General features: G+C 38.8%; 3 protein-coding genes across 3 annotated transcripts in view; all 3 read right to left on the minus strand.

Moving 5' to 3' along the window:
• Positions 1 to 3,630: 3,630 nt before the first annotated feature.
• On the minus strand, positions 3,631 to 4,587 carry LOC117338969. Its single transcript, XM_033900333.1, has one exon. It carries the CDS (start codon positions 4,585 to 4,587, stop codon positions 3,631 to 3,633), a length of 957 nt encoding a protein of 318 aa, XP_033756224.1.
• Positions 4,588 to 10,638: 6,051 nt separating this feature from the next.
• Positions 10,639 to 14,661, minus strand: LOC117338970 (uncharacterized protein K02A2.6-like). The gene has a single exon (XM_033900335.1). It carries the CDS (start codon positions 14,659 to 14,661, stop codon positions 10,639 to 10,641), a length of 4,023 nt encoding a protein of 1,340 aa, XP_033756226.1.
• Positions 14,662 to 18,356: 3,695 nt separating this feature from the next.
• The window catches only part of LOC117339279, a 31,526-nt gene continuing 27,167 nt past the window's right edge, over positions 18,357 to 22,715 (minus strand). The window contains exons 8-9 of the mRNA XM_033900787.1: positions 21,212 to 21,366; positions 18,357 to 20,507 (exon numbers count right to left, since the gene is read on the minus strand). Coding sequence (XP_033756678.1) covers positions 20,449 to 20,507; positions 21,212 to 21,366 — 214 coding nt within the window. The 3' untranslated portion in view covers positions 18,357 to 20,448. The remainder of the gene's footprint in view (positions 20,508 to 21,211; positions 21,367 to 22,715) is intronic.

The raw sequence follows: 22,715 nt of genomic DNA on the forward strand, positions 1-22,715 counted from the left end.
TGTTTAACGTCCTATTAACAGCTAAGGTCATTTAAGGACAGCCTCCCGTGCGTGCGACATGCATGCGTGTGGCGAGTGCGTATGTGTGTTTTGGAAGGCTGCGGTATGTGTTATATTAGTTCTGTGCCATCTGTGTAAATAACAACACACACACTAAGACTGTGTTCCGCCATCACCGGTACTGTATTCAGAACGCTCTCGTGACCCTGTAGTCGACGTCATACAAATATGTGTACAGTAACTATAGTCTGTTTCATAATACATGTATATACAATAACATTACATCCCCCTTTGTTGGTATTTTTGACAGATATATTACATCCCCCTTTGTATTTTTGACAGATATATTTTCCAATTGTTTATAGATGGTATTATTGTTAAATCACTAATCAAGAACATTTAAATGCAACACTATTCTAAATTGACTAGAAATTATCCAAAGTTTGAACTAGAATGAATGATAAACTATAAAAAGTAAATTTAATTCAGTCTTTTGTATTCAACTATAACTGAACTAACATAGTCACATTCCTCTATCTAAATACATGCACTTGCATTGAGAACCTCAGAATGAAAACGGTTTCACGGCAGGATTTCAAATATGGTATTTAAAGATCTAGTTTTTGAGCTGGTTTAGATATTCTACCAGGCCTAGTCACTGTCACTTTACACGGTTTGGATCCACCATTTGCTTTGCAGGGTTTGGGAGATCCACCATTAGTCTGTATCCTGTGTTGGTCTCCATTAGCTATAGGTTTCTCATCATCCAGTTCCTCATCTTCATCCGAATCGGGGGTGTTACTCTCTGGTTGTTGGATTTGACCCGAGACTTTGGTCAAATGTGCCCGATTCCTCCTATAGAGTGTACCTCTAGAGGTCTCGACAAGGTATGACCTTGGAGTGTCTGATCTTGACCTGACAGTACCTGGAATACAGGTGTCCTGAGTCTTAATCCACACATTGTCACCAAATGAAAGCTCTGGTTGAGTTTGAGCTCTGTGACTTTTGTCATAGTTCTTTTTCTGAACAGTCTTACACTTCATGTCCTTCTTAAACTCCTCGATTCCATTTCCGGTTGGTATAAGAATGGAAGGATGAATAGGGAGGGTAGTTTGCAGTTTTCTCCCCATAAGTAGTTCTGCCGTACTTTTCCCCAGTTCCAACGGAGTGCTCCGATATGAAAGCAATGCTAGATATGGAATCACAGGACTCGTTAAGGAGCCTTTTCACTGTCTGTACGGCTCTTTCAGCCTCCCATTACTTTGAGGGTATCTGGGACTGCTGGTAATATGTTGAAAGCCGTACTCATTGGAAAACTTATGAAATGTCTCCGAAATGTACTGTGACCCATTATCAGATATCAGCTGCTGTGGTATCCCATGTCGGGCAAAAATTGACTTCAAATGATTCACAACAGCATGCGAGGTAGTATTGTCCTCCAATTGTGCAATTTCTATGTATCGAGAGAAATAGTCCACCACAAGTACATATTCCTTTCCGCGCCAGTGAAATAAGTCTGAACTGACCCTTTTGCCAAGGCCTTTCTGGCGTAGGAGTAGAAATCATTGGCTCGGCTTGAGCTTTCCGATGTTTAGCACATTCCTGACAGTCGCGAACCATATCACCGATGTCGCGACTCATGCCAGGCCACCACACTGATTCTTTCGCGCGACGTCTACATTTGACAATTCCCTGATGTCCTTCGTGAATCTTGAACAGTATATCTTTTCGGAGAATGTCTGGAATGACTAGACGACTATTTCGCATTAATAGACCATTTTCAACATTGAGTTCTTCGCGAACTGTCCAATATGGAATAGCGCGCGTTGATAATTTGGCCTTTTCTGGCCATCCGTTCCGACAATATTTCACAAGTTCTACGCAAGTCGCGTCCTTCCCCTGTTCACGTAATATAGTCGTGGTTCTCTCTGATGTGGCAGGTATCTGATCCATGGCATAATTGACATGAGCAGCCACTTCCTCACAAAGTTCCTCGTCAATATTTTCCACATTGTCGATAGGCGCACGCGATAAAGCGTCAGCGATCCGAATAGACGATCCCTGTCCAGGAGTGTACTCCATTTTGTACGAATACCGCATCAATCTCATCCGGAACCTTTGTATACGGGGTGGGAGATCACAGAGAGGTTTGTATCCCAGCAACGCGAGTAACGGCTTGTGGTCCGTTTCTATAATAATGTCCATACCAGTGATCAGGTCACTGAATTTGTCACAGGCCCAGGTTGTCGTGAGGGCTTCTTTTTCCACTTGTGCGTAGTTGGACTCTGTAGGAGTCATTGCGCGCGACGCGTACGCGACCGCTCTCCAGGTTCCACTATCGGCCGACTTTTGAAGTAGTACAGCGCCTAAGCCGTATGACGAAGCATCTGCTGATAGCTTGGTTCCACAGCAGGGTCATATAGCGCTAGTGTAGGAGCGGGGCTAAGTTCGTGTTTCACAGCTAACATTGCTGCTTTCTGGTCGTCACCCCAGTACCAATCATTGTTGAGATTAAGTAGATCTCACAGGGGTTTTGTCAACTCTGCCAACTTTGCCGAAAACTGTCCAAGCTGATTCACCATTCCTAGGAATCGACGAAGTTCAGTTATATTGGTTGGAGTCGGCATGTCCTCCAGTGCCTTGATTCTTTTTGGATCCGGTCTCAATCCGTTTTCATCAATCACATGTCCTAGAAAAGTAACAGTAGACTGAGATATTTGGCATTTCTCTTTATTAAGTGTCAACCAGTTTTGTTCAATCCTTGAAAGTACTGCTTTGAGTCTGCCATCATGTTCTTCCTGTGTGTTAGACCCAAATACTAGTGTATCGTCCATCTGACATATCACACCTTCAAGTCCTTCCAATAGTTCCATCATCTTACGTTGAAAGATTTCTTGGGCGGACGTTATTCCGAACGGTAGACGGTGATATCGGTACCTACCGTATGGAGTGATAAAGGTTGTGAGTAGTGATGATTCCTCACTAAGCGGAATCTGCCAAAAGCCCGAGTTGGCATCTAGTTTTGTGAAGAACTTGGCACCACTAAGCTAACATAATGTCTGGTCAACGGCTGGCATTTGATGAAATTCTCGTTTTACAGCTTCGTTCAACTTGGTATAGTCCGTACAAATGCGTATTTTGCCATTTGGTTTGGGGACAACAACCATCCCAGCACACCAATATGTTGGTTGTTCTACCTGTGAAATCACGCCGAGATTGACCGTGCGTTTTAACTCATATTTCACTCGACCCAGGTATGGCATAGGTATTCGCCTCGGGGCGCTAACTGCGTGTGGCGTAGCATCAGGTTTTAGAGTGATTTCATATGTCCCATCCAGTTTTCCCAGGCCACAAAACAACTGTGATTTTACAGCTATTGATCCGACAATTTTGATCAAATCCAATGCAATTATCGCTGGACTTCCTAGTAAAGGGAATTGAAGGTTTTCAACAACGTACACATCTTGTATCCTCTATGTTTTCCCTTTCATCTTACCATGAATCTTCCCTAACACTTCTAGTCGCTGTTTCCCTGGACCTACAAGTACTTTAGTTGATTTCTCTAATGGGACTTTGATGTACTTGTAAAGTGTCTTTGGTATAACCGTGACATCGGCACCAGTGTCTATTTTAAAGGTGACCTTTCTGTTTTCCAGATAAAGGTTTATAGACCAGTTCATTGAACTCTTTATCTGTAGATACCGATCCTAGAAATGCGTCATCATAGTCGTATTCGTCGGAATCACTTCCTGCGGTGACCTCGTGAATTTTTTTCTTTTCTCGGGACCCGTACTGTAATGGTCTCTTACCGGTGTGTTTACTTCTACAAAATTTTCTGAAGTGTCCGATTCCTTGACAGCTGTAACATTTTGCATCTTTAGCTGGACACTGTGCTAAAGCATGTCGTGCTCTATAGCCACAACGACCACAGTGATCTTGATTATCACTCATGTGTACATTAGGTTTTTGCTTTGTAGGAAATCGTTGTCTCCGGTGTTTATCTTGTTTACTAAGTCTATCAACATTCACAGGTATCTGACTTGGTTCAACGTTACGGACAACCGACTGTTGTTTCTTAACTGCCTCACTCTGACGAGCCTGAGTTAAAGCTTTCTCGAATGCGAGATTCGCGTCTAATTGTATTTTTTCAGACAATCTTATGTTCTTCAACCCGACCACTAACCTGTCTCTGATCATCTCTTCCCTCAATACTCTGTATCCGCAATGTTCCGACAGTGCATGAAGTGAGGTAATGAATGTTTCCACGTGTTCGTCCTCCATTTGTTTACGTTGATTGAATTTTGCACGCTCGAAGAAAACATTACGACGAACGATGAAATAACTATCAAAACGTTCTTTCACTACCTGGTAGGTTTTTGATTTTTCCTCGGACAGTTCAAAGGCACTAAAAATTTCTTCGGCCTCTTGGCCCATTGCATATATCAGGGTATATACTTGTAAAGCCTGGTCTTGTTCCACAAGACTGGAGGCTACCCGGAATCTTTGGAAGCGTTTCTCCCATTTCAGCCATTCTTCTGGCACTTTGAAGTTTAACTTCTCCGGTGGCGTGAACTGATCCAAAGCCATGGTCCGCTTTATCTTGTATTCCCGTATTCTGACACCATGTTATATTAGTTCTGTGCCATCTGTGTAAATAACAACACACACACTAAGACTGTGTTCCGCCATCACCGGTACTGTATTCAGAACGCTCTCGTGACCCTGTGGTCGACGTCATACAAATATGTGTACAGTAACTATAGTCTGTTTCATAATACATGTATATACAATAACATTACAGTATGTTCGTGTTAAGCCTCTTTGTGATAGGCCGGAACTTTTGATGTATAGTGCTACCTAGTAGATAAAGACTGAGCATAGATCTGCCACCAGAATGCCGACAGCCGTAACAAGATTCTTTGCCGACTTTGTGGCGTTCTATCACAACAGAATGTCAACAACAAAAAAGAGAAATGTTCTAACTCCATCAAAGAAGATTCTAAAATCTAGAGAGTCTGACGTGACTTCGCTGTTGGAGAAATAAAAAGATAAAGAAATCTGTTGAGAAGGGTTAAACGCCAATATTTAAGGACACTGGTTGCCATGGCAGAAGGGTGAATACCCTGCGGGCACAGTTTAAGTAACTGTTCCTCAGACTCCTATACTACTCCCACTGACGTCCCAATGACAACGGACACACGGGGAAAAAACCTTCGGAACCAACTCCGATTACTAGTGTAACGAAATCTGGCAAAAGTCTGAAACAGTCGTTAATGAAAACAAATGTTGGAAAAGAGCAACATTAAGCTAGGGTACTCGATCTGTAGAACCCGGCAGTCTAACTGAAAGGCACACTTTTCCCATGATTACTCGGTACGAAGAGTGTAAGATACACTAATTCGTTCAATTCTAGGAATGGAAGACGCCTATAAAGCGGGCTTAAAGCCGACAGTGCAAGTTAAAAAGCATCCAATTGAGATTAATTTTTTTTACATGTACAGATCTCCAAAAATCGTTTCCGAGACATCCCCCAGTTATGGTAGTGTCGTATCTAAGGACGGGCATACATCGCAAAGCGACACATCTCTCCTTTATATATAGTATATATATATATATGCACTGTCAGCTTTAAGAATGTTTGCTTGCTGTAAACTTCTATGAAAAGCATGATTAAAATGTATCAGCGATATTTCTTCTCACTTTCGTGTTGATGACACTTGAATTTGCTGCTCCCTTTGCATGATCGGAAGAGGTGACTGAATTCGGGATCTGTCATTTTCTCTTCTTTCTTAATAACTTTCATCTTCCCAATGCCTCCCTTGAAAATGCCTCACTTTTTGCCTTTAGTTAAGCGTTCGCCCAATTGAGGAAGGCTTTGGGTTCTTTCCCGTGGCCAAGACAAACCAGAGTCTCTAAAAATAGAAGTTGCTAATCCTGCTTAGCGCTCAGCATATTAGGAGTGGGACGACTGATTTGCCCGTTGTCAGTATAACGTTGTCAGTATAATGGGACCTGGTGGGATGTCCTGCTCGGTTTCCGGACTATCACAAAGACTTAAAGGGGCATTCCGTCTCCGAAGGTATAGAGCTGAGAAATGATGACACACCAAAACCGTTGACTATTCATTTAAAACAAGTGTTCGAAAATATCAATAAGTATGAAACAGCCAAAAAATATAACTTTTTCTGTGTAAAACATCCGAAAATCGAGAGGCGATGAAAGTTGTCTTGAATATTCAGAGATTTCATCTTCAGTGGATATTTGCAACACATATTAACATGGTGAGCGGGGTAAGTTGATACTTGGATTTGTGGGAGTTATAGTAAAGTATATATGGATTGCCAGGGTTGGGGAGCCCTGGGATCAACCCCCTGAACAATAGTGTGTCCTCACGCACTCTAGTTTTGCTTTCTGAATATTCCTTAGTTTAACATAGTCAAAACCACTTAAAAGATCTTCCAAATTTATGTCCTCAATATAATCAGAGTGAACAGCATATAGAGATTTGTACAAAAAATTGTACTCCCTCTAGAATTTCTTTCTGATCAGTTATTACTTCACCACTATCTTACTCTATTTTAGTAATGGTTTTATTAATATAATTATATGTTTCTAAATTACAAAAATATTTTGACGGTTTTTCTCCTTCTTCTAGCCAAATTACTTTTGATCTGATCATATGACCCTTCATCATAATCTTTCTGAGGTCTGTTAGCTCATTCTTTTTCTCCTAGATACCCATGAATTACTTTTTTCAAGCATTTCTATATCAGATGTTAACTTTCTTTCTCTATTATCCCTTTCCCTTTTTTTAAATGATGCATGTGATAGTGTTGTTCCCCTGATCTCCATTAACAGTGTTTCCAAAAACAGTTGATCATCAATACATAGTAAAAGTTCTGAATCAGGAATATCAGAGATATCATTATCATAGACTGGTGAAGCATATTGTTGTTTTAACCTGAGTATTGTATCTTTAACTTTTTGTAAATATTCATGGTCATAGAGAAGACTATTTTTAAATTTCCATAGGCCTTTGCCTTTTACAAAGTTATTTAATCTAAGTTCAAATGGTATAATGGAATGGTCTGATCTGTAGCCGACATTAATACTAGTCTTATCAATAATGTTTAATAGGTTTTATGTGCTGAGGAAGAAGTATAATCTTGCTTGCTTAAAAGGTTGTTTTTTTCCTCCATGTATATCGCTTGTAGCTGGGATAGAAATTTCTAAAAGGATCAATCAAATTATTTACTTCTATCATTTTCAATAGGCGTATACGTGCATTAGGGTTATTTATATGTAAATAATTATTTGTATCTATATCAGGGTCTATAGCAAAATTGAAGTCCCCACATATGATGTAACAAGTATTACTGCAACTATTAATTTGTTCATAAATATTAACTAACGTGAATCTATTTTCTCAATGCTAATATCTAGCACTATTACATTACCTTGTGTATCACTCCATTAACTATAAATTTCAAATTCATTATTGTTAAAAAGAATACATACTCTCGAGTTGTATCTAAATGAGTTAAAATAACATTTATAACCACATTGTTCTGTAATTTCTTTTCCTTGGTCTTTTATAAAATAGGTGTCATGTAGACAGATATTATAATCACCATAATGACTTTTTAAGAAATTAAAAACATCAGCCCTTTTCTCTTTTCGATCCAATCCTCTACAGTTTGCAGATGCTATTTTAATGTTTTTCGACATAATTTACAAAAAAAATTAAGAGTTACATTTCCTTTCTGTTGTTCATCAAACCTGTATTGAAAGTTAAAAACTAATGATCTACTGACAAATAAATGTGAAATAACCATATATTTTTTTTAGCTTGCCTTCATCTTCACACACAACAGGAACAAAAAAAACATTTAAGCAGAAATGTCAAATACACAGACATATCTTACATTCACAAAAACTGATATGCACATTATCACGCTTAACATTGAAATATAAAGAATACACATTTACATATATATATAAATAAGGACATTACTTCCAAATCCCGCAAGACTATTTCACGGACAGTAAATATATAATTTGTAGTAAGAAAGACAAAACAAGATAAACCTGTGCAGACAAATGTTCATTATTAGATATACGGGTACCTTAACCATACATATATTTCAGTACACGGTACACATATTGCATTCCATATATAGCCTTGTAAATTAAAGTATTTTACAAATATTTGATTTCAACATATATCTTGATATATATAGTTGAGAGCGAAATTTATTGATCAGGCGCCTATGTTATGGTTTAATGTAACGTATTGTGAATGCATATTTTAAGACAGAAATCATACATGTTGACCTTTATTATTTTGTAATGTCGGAGATGCAATACCTACCAGCCAAAAAAGGTATACATTTTGTATAAGCAAAAATATTGATTCATTTACAATTACTCTTGTGCAAATCCCCCCAAAACATATTACAAATATATTACATATAAAAGATATAGTAGTCTATCTTCGACAAGTAGATATTTTGATTTTGTATGCATACTTTTATCTCCATTCTGTGATACAAATGATCATATCCAGTTCATGTGGTATTTGAGATCCCTCAAATGCAGGTTGATAGCCATCGCTTTTATTTAGGATAACCAATGAAACAAAGAAATGGTGTGATATGATTTATTTTTGGAAAGGCAGTCATCTTTTCTATAACATATTTCATAAGAACAATTGTAAAATTAGAGCAAGACTACTTTAAACTATCAACTTCCCTGCCCAACCCTAATCTCCATTCGACATGGTCATTTAGGTACCCATACTCTTCTTCCTCCTCGACGGCTGTCACTGCCCATCGTTTGCTGATTCTGTGCATCCTGAAATTATGTTTTGAAATCACAACAAAGTCTTGTTCTACATGTCAAAGGAAACTGATCATCATAATTTCCCCCAAAATATGTCATTCGAAAGACGTGATGTAAAGGTTTTGCAAGAACTGATGTAAATATTGTAAACTTTGGTTTGTTTGGTTTGTTTTTGTTTAACGTCCTATTAACAGCCAAGGTCATTTAAGGACGTGCCAGGTTTTGGATGTGGAGGAAAGCCGGAGTACCCGGAGAAAAACCACCGGCCTACGGTCAGTACCTGGCAACTGCCCCACGTAGGTTTCGAACTCGCAACCCAGAGGTAGAGGGCTAGTGATAAAGTGTCGGTACACCTTTACCACTCGGCCACCGCGGACCCCGACATTATAAACTTGTACAATGTATGTGTTGAGTTTGTAAAACAAATTATATATTTTCAAATTTTCTATTTTCAGGTTTGCGACATGACATTCCTAAAAGGCAGGGCTTGTGGACCAGTGTTAAAAACTCCATTGAAAAAGGACAGTGGTAAACATTAATTTGGTTTGGTTTGGTTTATTTTGTTTAACGTCCTATTAACAGCTAAGGTCATTTAAGGACGACCTCCCGTGCGTGCGACATGTATGCGTGTGGTGAGTGCGTATGTGTGCTTTGGGAGGCTGCGGTATGTTCGTGTTAAGTCTCCTTGTGATAGGCCGGAACTTTTGCCGATTTATAGTGCTATCTCATTGAAGCATACTGCCGAAGACACCCAGCAGCACATCCCACCCGGTCACATTATACTGACAACGGGCCAACCAGTTGTCCCACTCCAAATATGCTGAGCGCAAAGCAGGAGTAGCAACTACCATTTTTAAAGACTTTGGTATGTCTCGGCTAGGGGACAGAACCCAAAACCTTCCTCACAGCGGCGAACGCTCAACTAAAGGCCAAAAGTGAGGCATTGTCAAGGGAGACATTAGGAAGAAGAAAGTTTATAAGAAGAGAAAAGATAAGATCCCAAGTTTAGTCGCCTCTTTCGATCATGCAATGGGGGCAGCAGGTACAATTCTTACGTCCTGCCTGCAAGGCAGGTAAACATTAACATACTTAATCATCTATGGGAAATCATTTTGTTCTGTGGTTCCCTTAGATAGCTACCGGATGTGATGTTTTATGCCATTCAGCGTCCCTGAAAACCAAATGATGGGACCCTTCTGCACATTTTCGGCTGGGATTTTCATCATGGAAGTATTTGGCAGAATTTAGAGGATCTAAAGGAAATTAAAGTCTGGGATTTTTATAATGAAAATATGGCCCTTTGTTTTTCAGCGGTAGCTGTATAAAGCGTGTTTCTGTGTTCCATGGTGTGTCTGGTTCTGCAGTCAGTACCCCAGTTCAATGTGCTGTGGTGTGTGTTCCGAGTTCTTGGGACGAAAGACTCGGAGTCTGGTTACAAGTCAACCATTTATTTAGCACATGTTTTACATACCGGTTCTCACATGATATTACTTGACCCAAGCATCATACACTATTACTTTGCTCAAGAACAAGAGTACTTGAGACGAACAATTGAATACATATTAACATCTCCCTTTCTTTTGAGTAAAATGAAATTAACTTTGAGCAAACATTATTTACAAATGCACTGAAACATTATCTAAACTATTAAACACTTTAAATCATAATAAATTGTCAGCATTTTACTTTTAGCCGTGTCCATTCATTAGATGAAAATTGTTCAAAAACTTCCAAACCGAACTAACTATGAAAGTCTTGAATAATAAAACAACACTGATTAAAGAATACTTTTAAATGTCATTCATATGAATAATCATCCAGCATTTTTCTCTTCACCACGCGTCCATAGCGAGTTGTAACTGGATGTCCAGGTAGGGTTTGTTTAGCGAACTTATCTGGAGATTCCCGCACAATCTCCTTATTACTAGATGCGCGATTACGAGGACTGTTTGGAACCGTCTCGACATTGTCGCGGATATCACTATCGAGTTTCCTCGATGTGTCAACAGGAACACTTGGAACTTCAACATCAGGAATGTCGATGGCTGGATAGTCAATCGCGGTACTATGCGCGTATCCTTTTGTGTCGCGTTTCACTATTTGTAAATGTCTACGATTTCTCCGGTACCGTCCATTTGGTGTCGCGACAATGTATGACCGCCGTTCTGGGTTTGCATGTTCCACGCGACCCATTGTGCTCCATGATTTCTGATTGTCCAGCTTGATTCGAACTTCCTCTCCAGGGCTTAGTTCAGGTAGCTCCTTTACAGCATGGTGCTGGTTGTAGCTGTACGCATATTGCTCTTTGTATGCTTTGTCATGATCTCGGACTTTGTCCAAATTCGGCCATCTTGGATTTAGGATTTTCTCCACCACGGGCAGTGTGGTCCTGATTTGTCGTCCCATAATCAACTGGCAAGGACTGACTCCAGTTGATGCAACAGGTGTTGACCTGTAAGCCATCAAAGCTTTGAAAATGTCATTCTGCTTCAAGATTCGTTTCGCTATCTTTACAGCACTTTCTGCTTCCCCATTAGATTGTGGGTAATGTGGGCTAGAAAATGTCTGTTGGAAGTTATAAGAGGCTGCAAATTCACTGAATTCCTTTGAAGCAAACTGTGGTCCATTATCAGACACAAATTCCATTGGCACGCCCCAGTGAGCAAACATGTTCTTTAATTTCCCAATGACATTAGCACTGGAGGTGCTTGGTAAGTAGGCAATTTCTAAATACCTTGAAAAATAGTCCATCACTACCAGGTAAGTTTTATTTTCAAAGTCGCACAAGTCACCCGATACCTTTTCCCATGGGCGTCCTGGCAACGGATTAGTTATCAGCGGCTCTTTCCTTTGCGATGGTTTATGGGTTTGACAGAACTGACAATTCTCGATTTTTTCTTTGATGTCCTTATTGATCCCTGGCCACCATACAGATATTGCAGCGCGTTCGCGAGATTTCGTTATTCCTTGATGTCCCTCATGTATTGTTTCGAGGACCTGAGCTCTCTGACAGTCCGGTATGACTATCCGATCTCTATATAATAGTAGATCATCTAATATTGTGAGTTCACCACGTGCTGCGAAGTAGCCTTCCATGCCCTCCTCGAGACATGTTGCACGCTCTGGCCATCCAGATTTTGTGAAATAAATCGCTTTCTGTGCGAACTTGTCATCCGATATTGCTTGTCTGATGCTAGCTAGCTTCCTATCTGAAATAGGTTGACATGATCTGACAGAGTTGACATACAGTTCTATGTCATCTTCACTTTGAACATGCATCTCTGGTGATGTCATCGGACTACGCGACAGGGTGTCTGGCACAACCAACAATTTCCCTGGGATATGTTCTGCAGTCGCGTTGAATCGACGCAAACGCATTAGTAATCTTTGACATCGAAGTGGTGTCCTGTCCAGGTCCATCTTATTTATGAGTGGCACTAGTGGTTTATGGTCGGTGAGAAGTTTAAAACCAGACAAACCAATGAGATATCTTTCAAATTTCTCACAAGCCCACACTGACGCGAGACACTCCTTCTCTATTTGGGCATATTTTGTTTCCGTAGACGTTAGGGTACGAGAGCAAAAGGCAACAGGTCGTAGCTCCACTCCATCCTGCTGAAATAGGGCCGCCCCAAGACCATAGCTACTGGCATCTGCACTAACTACCATTGACTTAGTCGCATCGTAGAAAGCCAGTACTGGTGTATCAGTCAGCTTTTCTTTCAGGTCGTCAAAAGCTTTTTGCTGCATAGCTGTCCAATTCCACACTTGGTCGGACTTGAGCAAGTCTGTCATAGGCTTCATGATGGTTGAGAGGTCTGGTAGAAATCTCCCCAGGTAATTTATCATCCCGATAATACGACGCAGCTCTGTTATGTCTTTTGGAGGCTCTAAGTCACAAATAGCCTCGATGCGCTTTGGGTTAGGTGATATTCCTTTGTCGCTGATCACGTGACCAAAGTACTCAATTCGTGATTTAGAAAATTCACATTTTTCTTTGTTCAATTTCAGACCGGACTCTTGTATCCTGTCCATAACCTTCCTCAAGCGCTGATCATGTTCCTCTAAAGTTTTACCATAGATTATTGTATCATCAATTATGGCCTCTACTCCATCTAAACCAGACAATAACTCTGCCATTTTCCGTTGGAATATTTCTGGTGCAGATGTTATTCCAAAGGGAACACGTTGAAAACAGAAACGACCGAAAGGTGTTATAAACGTGGTCAGTCTGGAACTATCAGGGTGTAGTGGTATCTGATAAAACCCACTGCTTGCATCCAGTTTTGAGAATACTGTTGCTCCAACCAGTTTGGGCGATATGTCATCGAGTGTTGGTAACATCAGATGTTCGCGTTTGACACCTTCATTTAACTTTTTCAGGTCTACACATATCCTCACATTTCCATTTTTCTTTACAACTGGTACCATGGGGGCACACCAGTCAGTAGGCTCAGTAACTTTTTCAATAATACCATCCTTTTCCATTCTGGCTAGTTCCTTTTCCACATTTTCCAAGATAGGGAATGGTACTCGACGAGCTGTTGTGACACAATATGGTGTGATGTCAGGTTTCATTTTGATTGTTACTGGATCACATTTCACCAGACCTGTAGTACCGAACACTTCACTGTCAATAGTTACCTCATTAAGTCTCATAATAAGGCCCATTTGAACTGCCACATCCCTGCCTAACAGGTTGGTCGCCTCTGTACCGCGGACGACATACACGTCAAATTTGTACTGAATGCCCTTGTATTTTGTAGTGACCTTGAACTTTCCAATAGTTGACAGTTTACCCCCAGGGCTCTGTAGTGTTGAACTGACTTCACTCAGTTTTGGCCTTTCCTGTAGGTGGTTGTATGTAATCTCAGAAATGACACTAATATCTGCGCCCGTATCAATTTTCATGGTAACTGGGGATTGGGCTATGCGCAGTGTTACTGTCCATGGATCACCGTTATCTCGACATGTAATTGATCCCAGAAAGAATGGTTGTTGATCATTATCCGTCTCGTACACCACTTCTCTGACTTGTTTCTGATTACGTTTTGACCGACAACATACTGCAAAATGGTTGTACTTTTTACACTCATTACACCGCTTACCGTTCGCTGGGCACACCTCCTTACCTCCATGAAATCGGTTACATCGCGTACATGCACTTCCGGTTTGCTGGTGTGACTGTTGTCTATATTGCTGCGTAGACTTTTGTTGTTTTGGTCTATGTTGGTTAGGAATTCGTTGTCCCTTAGTATTTGTGTTTCGCTTTACTTCCTCAACCATTTTGTGACCTTGTTCTTTCATTTGGGTTTTCACCAGCTCGGCCTGCCTCGCCGTCTGTAGTGCTATGTCTAGGGTCAAATCTGGCTTCATTTGTAGTTTCTCCGATATAGTTTTGTCAGAAATTCCTATCACAAGCCTATCTCTGATCTGTTCATCTTTGCTAGCAAAATCACAATTCTCTGCAATTTCGTACAGAGCACGCACAAATGCCTCAATAGATTCTCCGGAGTTTTGAGTTCTCATATGAAATCTAGCCCTCTCGTGAATCACGTTGCGTTTTGGTACAAAGTATGCGTCAAATTTCTCGAGAACCGTTTCGTATTTAGCCTCATCTCCTGCGGTGGCAAACGTGAATGATTTGAACACATGTTCGGCTTGTTTACCCATGGCATATATGAGAGCACTTACTTGTACTACCTCATCATCTTTATAGAGTTTTGTTGCCATCCGGTAACGCGCGAAACGCTGTTTCCAATCCGGCCATTCCACTGGAGCGCTGAAATTGAAGTTCTCCGGTGGCGAAAATTTTGCCATGACAGTGGATTCTTCACAGACAACTTGGGTTGTGGATCTTCTGGTGTCGTCTTGCCACACTCTCGTCCACATTAAAACACTTCTGACGCCATGTTCCGAGTTCTTGGGACGAAAGACTCGGAGTCTGGTTACAAGTCAACCATTTATTTAGCACATGTTTTACATACCGGTTCTCACATGATATTACTTGACCCAAGCATCATACACTATTACTTTGCTCAAGAACAAGAGTACTTGAGACGAACCATTGAATACATATTAACAGTGTGTCTGGTTGTTCTGTTGTCACAACCCCGGTTTAGTGTTCTGTATCTGTGTTTTGACCCATTTGTATAAATAATTGCTCTAGTTCTCATATTTTAGATGAAGGCAATAAATAAGGAGGGGTGGGGAGATAGCATTGAGTTATCTCCCTCTGATCTTCAGATTATATCTTTTTTGTTTATATTTCTCAGTAGTAAAATATCTATATTCATTTATAACCAAAAGACATCTCTCTACCTTCAATATTCATCAAGATCTTTAGATTCAAATTTTAAAATCGATTCAATTTTTATGTCCTTTTCTCGTAAGAATCTCCATCTCCGGTACCAATAGAAGACTTGACCTACCAGCCCAGGACTTGCAGCCAGCCATTTTCTATTTTAACATCATACCCTATGGTCCTATGCAGGTAAATTTGAAAATATGTAAGATTCTATAGGAAGCTACCGGATATGATGTTTTATGCCATTCAGCGTCCCTGGACATCAGATGATTGGACCAATCTGCACATTTTCGTCAGGGATTTTAATCATGGAGGTATGTTGGCAGAGTTAAGAGCAGAAATTAGATTCTGGGATTTTTTATAATGAAAATATTGACCCATGTAGAGTGTAATGGGGGGGGGGGGGGGGGGGGGGGGGGGGGCATAGACCATGGTGATACGGAGACATAGTTTGTATTTCAATGATAGCTGTATAGAGCGTGTTTCGGTGTTCCTTGGTGTGTCTGGTTGTTCTGTAGTCAGTATCCGGTTGATCAATGCGTGGTGGTGTGTCTGGTTGTTCTTTTGTCACTAGCCCGGTTCGGTGTTTGCAGATGTGTCTGGTTGTTCTGTTGTCACTACCCCGGTTTAGGGTCCTATGTTTGTTTTTTGACTCATTCATATAAATAATTGCTCTAGTCCTATTCTTTTTACATGATAGCAAGACATATCCTTATTTTTTAACAACATAAAAATATGACGTCGCCTGATTGTCTGGGTTGACGGAAACGTCTCATCCGAGCCAGATTTCGCTTGTTATAGAAACAAAGCTTCAAGTGTTTGCCTATATTCTCATAGATAGTAGTTATATAGAATCTTACACTTGTAGCCATGAAATGTGAAATTCATTAAACTTGTTAAATAAAGGCTCATGGCATATCAAATTATTGAATTAGTTTAATTAAATAAACTCCGTATAAAAGAATGACATTCACAGCCAATCGGCTGGTTTTGCGCCTGAACCAAGTCCCTGAGGAAAATTTGTTTCTTAGGTTTGCTGGTGTTATCCTGAGTAAATAACATAGGAAATTGGTACTTTCTATGTACGAGAATAAAAAGTAGGGTCTTGAGATTTGGAAAATCAAAAATATACACTCCTGCTGAAAATAGAATGACGTAGGTTTCGAGGTGTAAAAAGGAGGGGATTCCAAAGTGCATTGTAAATGTCAGGGTTACTGTCTTTTGAGTACCCGTGTGCTCTTACATGCCATTTAACCTATACAATAATGACATATATCTGATGAAAATAAAACCTTCAAACTTTAATTTGATATAAATTCAATATAATTAAAATTGAGATGGCCATTCTCACTACGTTACATGAACATCTAACAACATCCAACTAGGGATAAGTTTACTGCAATGGCGCAGCGGTGGAAGTTCGAATTGCAGGAACAGCACACTGAAAAAGCTTGCATGATCGTTTCGTAAGGCAGTATCAGTGTAATAGGACCAACAAAGAATTTTAGGACTATAAGGGATCATTTTAAGTGATAAACAGTGCCGGAAAAAATATCAGAAGTTAGTATAAAACAGTCGTCGAAAGGCGGAAAGGTACACAACAACGACATTTTCTCTCAATTTACCCGTCTCTGTGTCTTCTTCGAAGCAAATTGATCACTGCATACCAAAAAATCGACGCTGAAATGACCATTCATATTCACATTACGATATCACAACAGCAAACGCGGAATGGACACAGGATGGTTTTCGAGTCGGTTATTCAAATTTTGTACCAAACGGAGTCCTGTACCAAATGGGGAAGGGTAACGTTATATTTATTAAAAACCTCTGTCTAGATTCAAAATACATCAAGATTCAAATTTTAAAATTGATTCAATTTTCATGTCTTTTTCTCCATCTCCGGTATCAATAGAAGACATGACCTACCATCCCAAGACTTTCAGCAAGTCACTTCCTATTTTAACATCATACCCTATGGTCCTAACAAATCCAAAAAAGTAAATTCGACAAATATATTAGATTCTATAGGGAGCTACCGGTTATGTGTATGCCATTAAGCGTCCCTGGACACCAGATGATCGGACCCATCTGCACATTTTAGACTGGGATTTTTATCCTGGAGGTATTTTGGCAGAATTAAGAGCGGAAATTAGATTCCGGGATTTTTATAATGAAAATATGGACCCATTTAGAGTGTGGATCTGTCTAGATTCAAAATTCATCAATATATCGGGATTTAAATTTTGAAATTAATTCAATTTTCATGTTTTTTTCTCGTAGTAATCTCCGGTACCAATAGAAGACTTGACCTGCCAGCCAAAGACTTGAAGCGAACTACTTTCCATTTTGACATCATACTCTATGATCATATCGAGTCCCAGAAAAGGTACATTTGAAAAATATGTAAGATACTTTATGGACCAAAGACCCAAATCAAAAATAGATTGTGGGTTTTCCCCGTTTGGGCAGATTATTTGATAGGGAGGTGAATTTGGTTTGGTTTGGTTTATTTTGTTTAACGTCCTATTAACAGCTAAGGTCGGTGAATGCAATTTTTTTTCTAGCCTGTTTTTGTCAGGTGGAGTTAATTAAGTGTGTAATGCCAATGTTTACATTCAACAAATCTGGATTTTTGTGCATGTGCCAAAATTTGTCGGAAATATGCAAGTTACATCGTCGATCGACACTGAGAGGATTCCCTAGAAAATGAAATTTCAATCGGGATCTTCCATAAGAAAGTAATTTCTTTATTAATTTGCCGTTTGTTTAAACTGACATTTCCCCCCTCGAATAGTCGCTTTAATATAACCCGGTTAAATTTGAGAAAGAAGCAATTACATTATTCCAAATTACAGTCTTACAAGTACTAGATCATCCTAAATTGTATACCATCAGACTGGAAAAGCCACACCGAAACTGTAAGGAACCAGCCAACTTTAAATGGTTTTAAAATACTATACATATAAAAAAAATCACAATAATATTCCGGTCTGTTTTCAACCACGTACCACGCCATCTCAATATTCTACTTATTAAGTTAAGACACAATTTTTTGCATTAAATACTGATGTTTTTTTGTTTGAATGTCCACTTTATATTAACATAAGACATGATATGTTTATTAAATGCATCGGTAACAGCCATTACATCTTGATACGATTTTACATGGAAGTCTTGAACTTTCATTAGAAAAAAACAAAATTCGTTTTCAAAATGTCCAAATATTTATTCGTGAAAGAGATAGTCTGGAAGGAGAGGTGAGATTTTCTTTTAACTATCCTTATATTCCCTTATATTTTTGCTTGATTTAATGATTTAAGAAGCAATTGAAATTTGTTTTAAACTAATAAAGTACAGAGAAATGTTACATTAAATGCTTGGTCGACACATATGTCGGAACACAAATTGTTAGCAGAGACCAACGACCACAATGATATATAAATTTCACTCGTCAAAAATGAAATGTACGAAAATGTTCATGGAATTATGAAACAGAATTCATCCAAGATCACATTGTAGACTACAAGGGGGCTTATTATACATACTTGCTGGAGTCGATCTTACGTCACATAAAAAACCTTCCTAAACATAATCTAAAATCCACAGGCGCTTGCACGGACTTGAAATGAGATTATCATTATAACATGTACGTATACATCACTGCTTAATATTTTTTAATTTGTGCATCTTGTTGACTAGCAGTATTGGTTGCATTTTTTCAATACATTGCTTTCTTTTTGTCCTTATTTTAGTAAACTGACGAGAACTGGTTAACTTTGTGAAAATAGAATATTTATGCATTTCAAATATGAAAGGCCTAGGCCAACATGTACATGTATGTGACTGTAGAATGGGCACTCTGCCTTCGATTGTTTTTCATGTATAATGTCATGCACAGGACTCACACGTTTAAAGTAAATATATAATAAATAAAAATGTCATCGTTAGCTACGCGAAACCCTTCAGATACCCGAACCATTTTTTCGAACAAAATGCACACGGAGATATCTGGAAAAATGTAATTTCAAAAGTTTTGAAATAAAAAATTTATATGCAAACACCTGTGTCAAAATCAAGAAAAATGTTGATTTAAGGGCGAGACGTAAGTGTTTAACTACACATGATGCGTCAATTAATAATATGAATATTACTAATATAGTCCATCATATGTAGGTATGTGGGATAGGGGAATTTAGAATGTAAAATTGCCCTATCCCGCATACCTAACATATGACAATCTAATTAAAATTTAGATGGCCATTCTCACTACGTTACATGAACATCTAACAACATCCCATAAGGGGTCACGTTCTGATGACCTTTGAAATGTGTGTATTTCACTTTCAGGGCGAATTACCAATTTGATGATGTCATCGAAGCAACCCATTTCGTCACAGCATGCATCTGAAGCAAATTGCTTTGTAGGTAGAAATTACTTGAATGAAGGCTATGCACTTTAGTCATGCAAATTCGGACACATGTAACGTAGTGAGAATGACCATCTATATTTTAATTAGATCGAACATATGGTGGACTATTATTCTTGGGAAATCGATCGAACATGGCAAAACCATATAGAAACTTTATCGTTGACCGACAATAAAACAATTTGCATATTTGGAAAGATGAGAAAAAAGCCGGTATACCATACAACATAAGCTGACTGTCAAGATAGCAACAAATATATATTAATGTTTGTCAGAGGTGATCGGCTTTCCGGAAACTTCCAACTGATGTTTGACATCACGTCATATTCCTCCGCCTATGCTTGCTTGCACAACGAAAACTTTCTAGTCCTCCGCTGTAAAAAATAAATTCTCGACAAACATTAACAATATAACCTATGAGTTTATAGGTCAATGATCAAAAAAAAAAATTTTCTAAAGACATATAGAAAAATGATACCGTGCATTTGTGAAAGTTATCATACATATAAAAAAAAAAAAACAAGGGTTTTCCCAGTGACGTTACACAATTAAAAAGTAGTCCCGAACCTGAAGTCACTCGGTGCACCTATGTGGGATAGAAATATCCCACATAGGTGTTCCACATGAGACAAATATATCTTACATATGAGAATGATAGTGTTAACATTCGACAATTGATAAATCAGATATAATTACAACGAAGGATAATGAAACACATTGCCCCGAAGTCTTGTATTGGAGTCCTTTCTAGAAATTAGATACAATTTGTCGCTATTGTGGATTTGGAATTACTTCTCATCACATTTCATTTATACTGTCAAGAAATTTAGGTTTAAAAGGTGTTTGATGGCGGAAATATGTTGATCTACATTATGTGGTATGCCCTTTCTCCATTACACTGGCTACAGCACTGCCATTGTAAAATGAGCCTGAAATATAAACACAAATGTTTTAGTATAAGTAATGTAAATGCACTTTTGACAATCTAATTGGTTTTTAAAAGGCTGTAAAATAACGGTAGCTAAAAATATAATTCAAGAGAAATAACTGTAAAGATTACACTCTTTAAAATACAATCGATCGATCAAATATTATGACTTTGTATATAACGTACATTAAATCATCATGTTTGAACCTTGAATATGTATTGCCATTAAATAATAAAGCGATATTTAGGGTTTAAACATTAAATCCAACAGCAGGTCTCGATCAATATAATCTAAACAAACATATCTGATGCATGGATTCACGCACCCATTGCATCCGGATGGCATAGTCTAACATGCATACATATATCTTTGTTTTCATTTCCCTTGAAAAGAATCCGGAGCTATGTAACAAAAATCTTTCTTACGATAAAAATGTAGGTGTGAAATAGAACCTACTTGTTGGGATTTCTGAACCGAATGTTGCTTTTTCGGGCGAATGTTATATATACAACAATCTTGCTTTGATGGACATCGGTCTCAATTACCAGTTATGAAAACTTTCATTAGGAGTGATCTAATACCTGAACGATTTCACATTAATTAAACTATTAAAGGGAACAAACTTGTATTTGCCATATACTCCTATCATTGTATTTCGTTGCTCTACATACATAGGGAAAACCTAGATATATTGATGTTCTTACATTGCCGTACATCGATTTGAAGGTACGCCTCCGCTATATTAAATAAAGAGTCTTCAAGTTGAAAGCTTTGAAGTATATCTACCAGCTCCGAGCAATTTGTTTCATTATCACTCTCACTTCTTTCCATAACACATTCCCCAACACTCTCCAAATATCTGCAAGACAAAAATACGAAACAATGGATTTCTTTTAGATGAGGGTTTATTTCATTAACACATTAATCTCAACTTCATTCATTGCCATTGTGTTCACATTACAATTGAGCATTAAAAACCTTTTATCTGTCAGAGTAAAAAAGACACTGCATCCAAAAACATGTCGTCTGTATCCTCATAAGATATAGCTCGTAGGTTGGGCTAGACTTTCCATAATTTTATTCAATATACAAATTTAGCTGGTACGTTTGGTAAGACTGTCTTTAACATCATACACTTTAGCTGGTACGTGAGTTTAGACTGTAGTGTAACCTCATACAATATAGCTGCTATATTGGGTTAGACTGTCTGTACTTTATAGACGCTTATAGCCTTCACAGCTTTTTGTCATTGAACATTGAACAATGTAAATGAACTTGACGTTCCTGGTATTGTATATACTGATATCATCAACATCACTTTTGTGAAAATTATAAATATGTATACATGATAACATCCTTATTTGATGAAAATGACCTTAGCTGTTAATATGACGTTAAACAAATAAAACCGAACCAAACCAAATTGTTAAGAATACAAAAAGAAATGCCCAGATCCAAGGGCCGCAACTTTAGCAGCGATGTTAAAAATATGGCGTTGGCCCTCACATCTTACATTACAACTTATTTCCAGAATTATAGCTATAATTAGAGGTTTGGTTTTATTGGTTTAACGTCCTATTAACAGCTTAGGTCATTTAAGTACGGCCTCCCGTGCGAGCGACATGCATGCCTGTGGTGAGTGCGTATGTGTGTTTTGGGAGGCTGCGGTATGTTCGTGTTAAGTCTCCTTGTGATAGGCCGGAACTTTTGCCGATTTATAGTGCTACCTCACTGGAGCATACTGCCGAAGACACCCAGCAGCACACCCCACCCGGTCACATTATACTGACAACGGGCGAACCAGTCGTCCCACTCCTTTTATGCTGAGCGCTAAGCAGGAATAACAACTACCATTTTTAAAGACTCTGGTATGTCTCGGCCAGGGGGCAGAACCCAAAGCCTTCCTCACAGGGGCGAACGCTCAACTAAAGGCCAAAAGTGAGGCATTGTCAAGGGAGACATTAGGAAGAAGAAAGTTTGTAAGAAAGAAAAGAAAAGATAAGATCCCAAATTCAGTCGCCTCTTACGATCATGCCATGGGGGCAACAGGTAGAATTCTTACGCCCTACCTGCAGGGCAGATAATAATTAGAGGATAATGCGTCTTGTGCAGTTGATCAACCCCAAAGGCACAAGTGTAAGCTTTGCTTTTAAATATTTTAATTAACGGATTTCATATTTCTACGTCCCCTATCTAAATGCATTGCTT

This window comes from Pecten maximus, chromosome 12 (genome assembly GCF_902652985.1).
Source record: "Pecten maximus chromosome 12, xPecMax1.1, whole genome shotgun sequence".
Classification (NCBI taxonomy): Eukaryota; Metazoa; Mollusca; class Bivalvia; order Pectinida; family Pectinidae; genus Pecten; species Pecten maximus.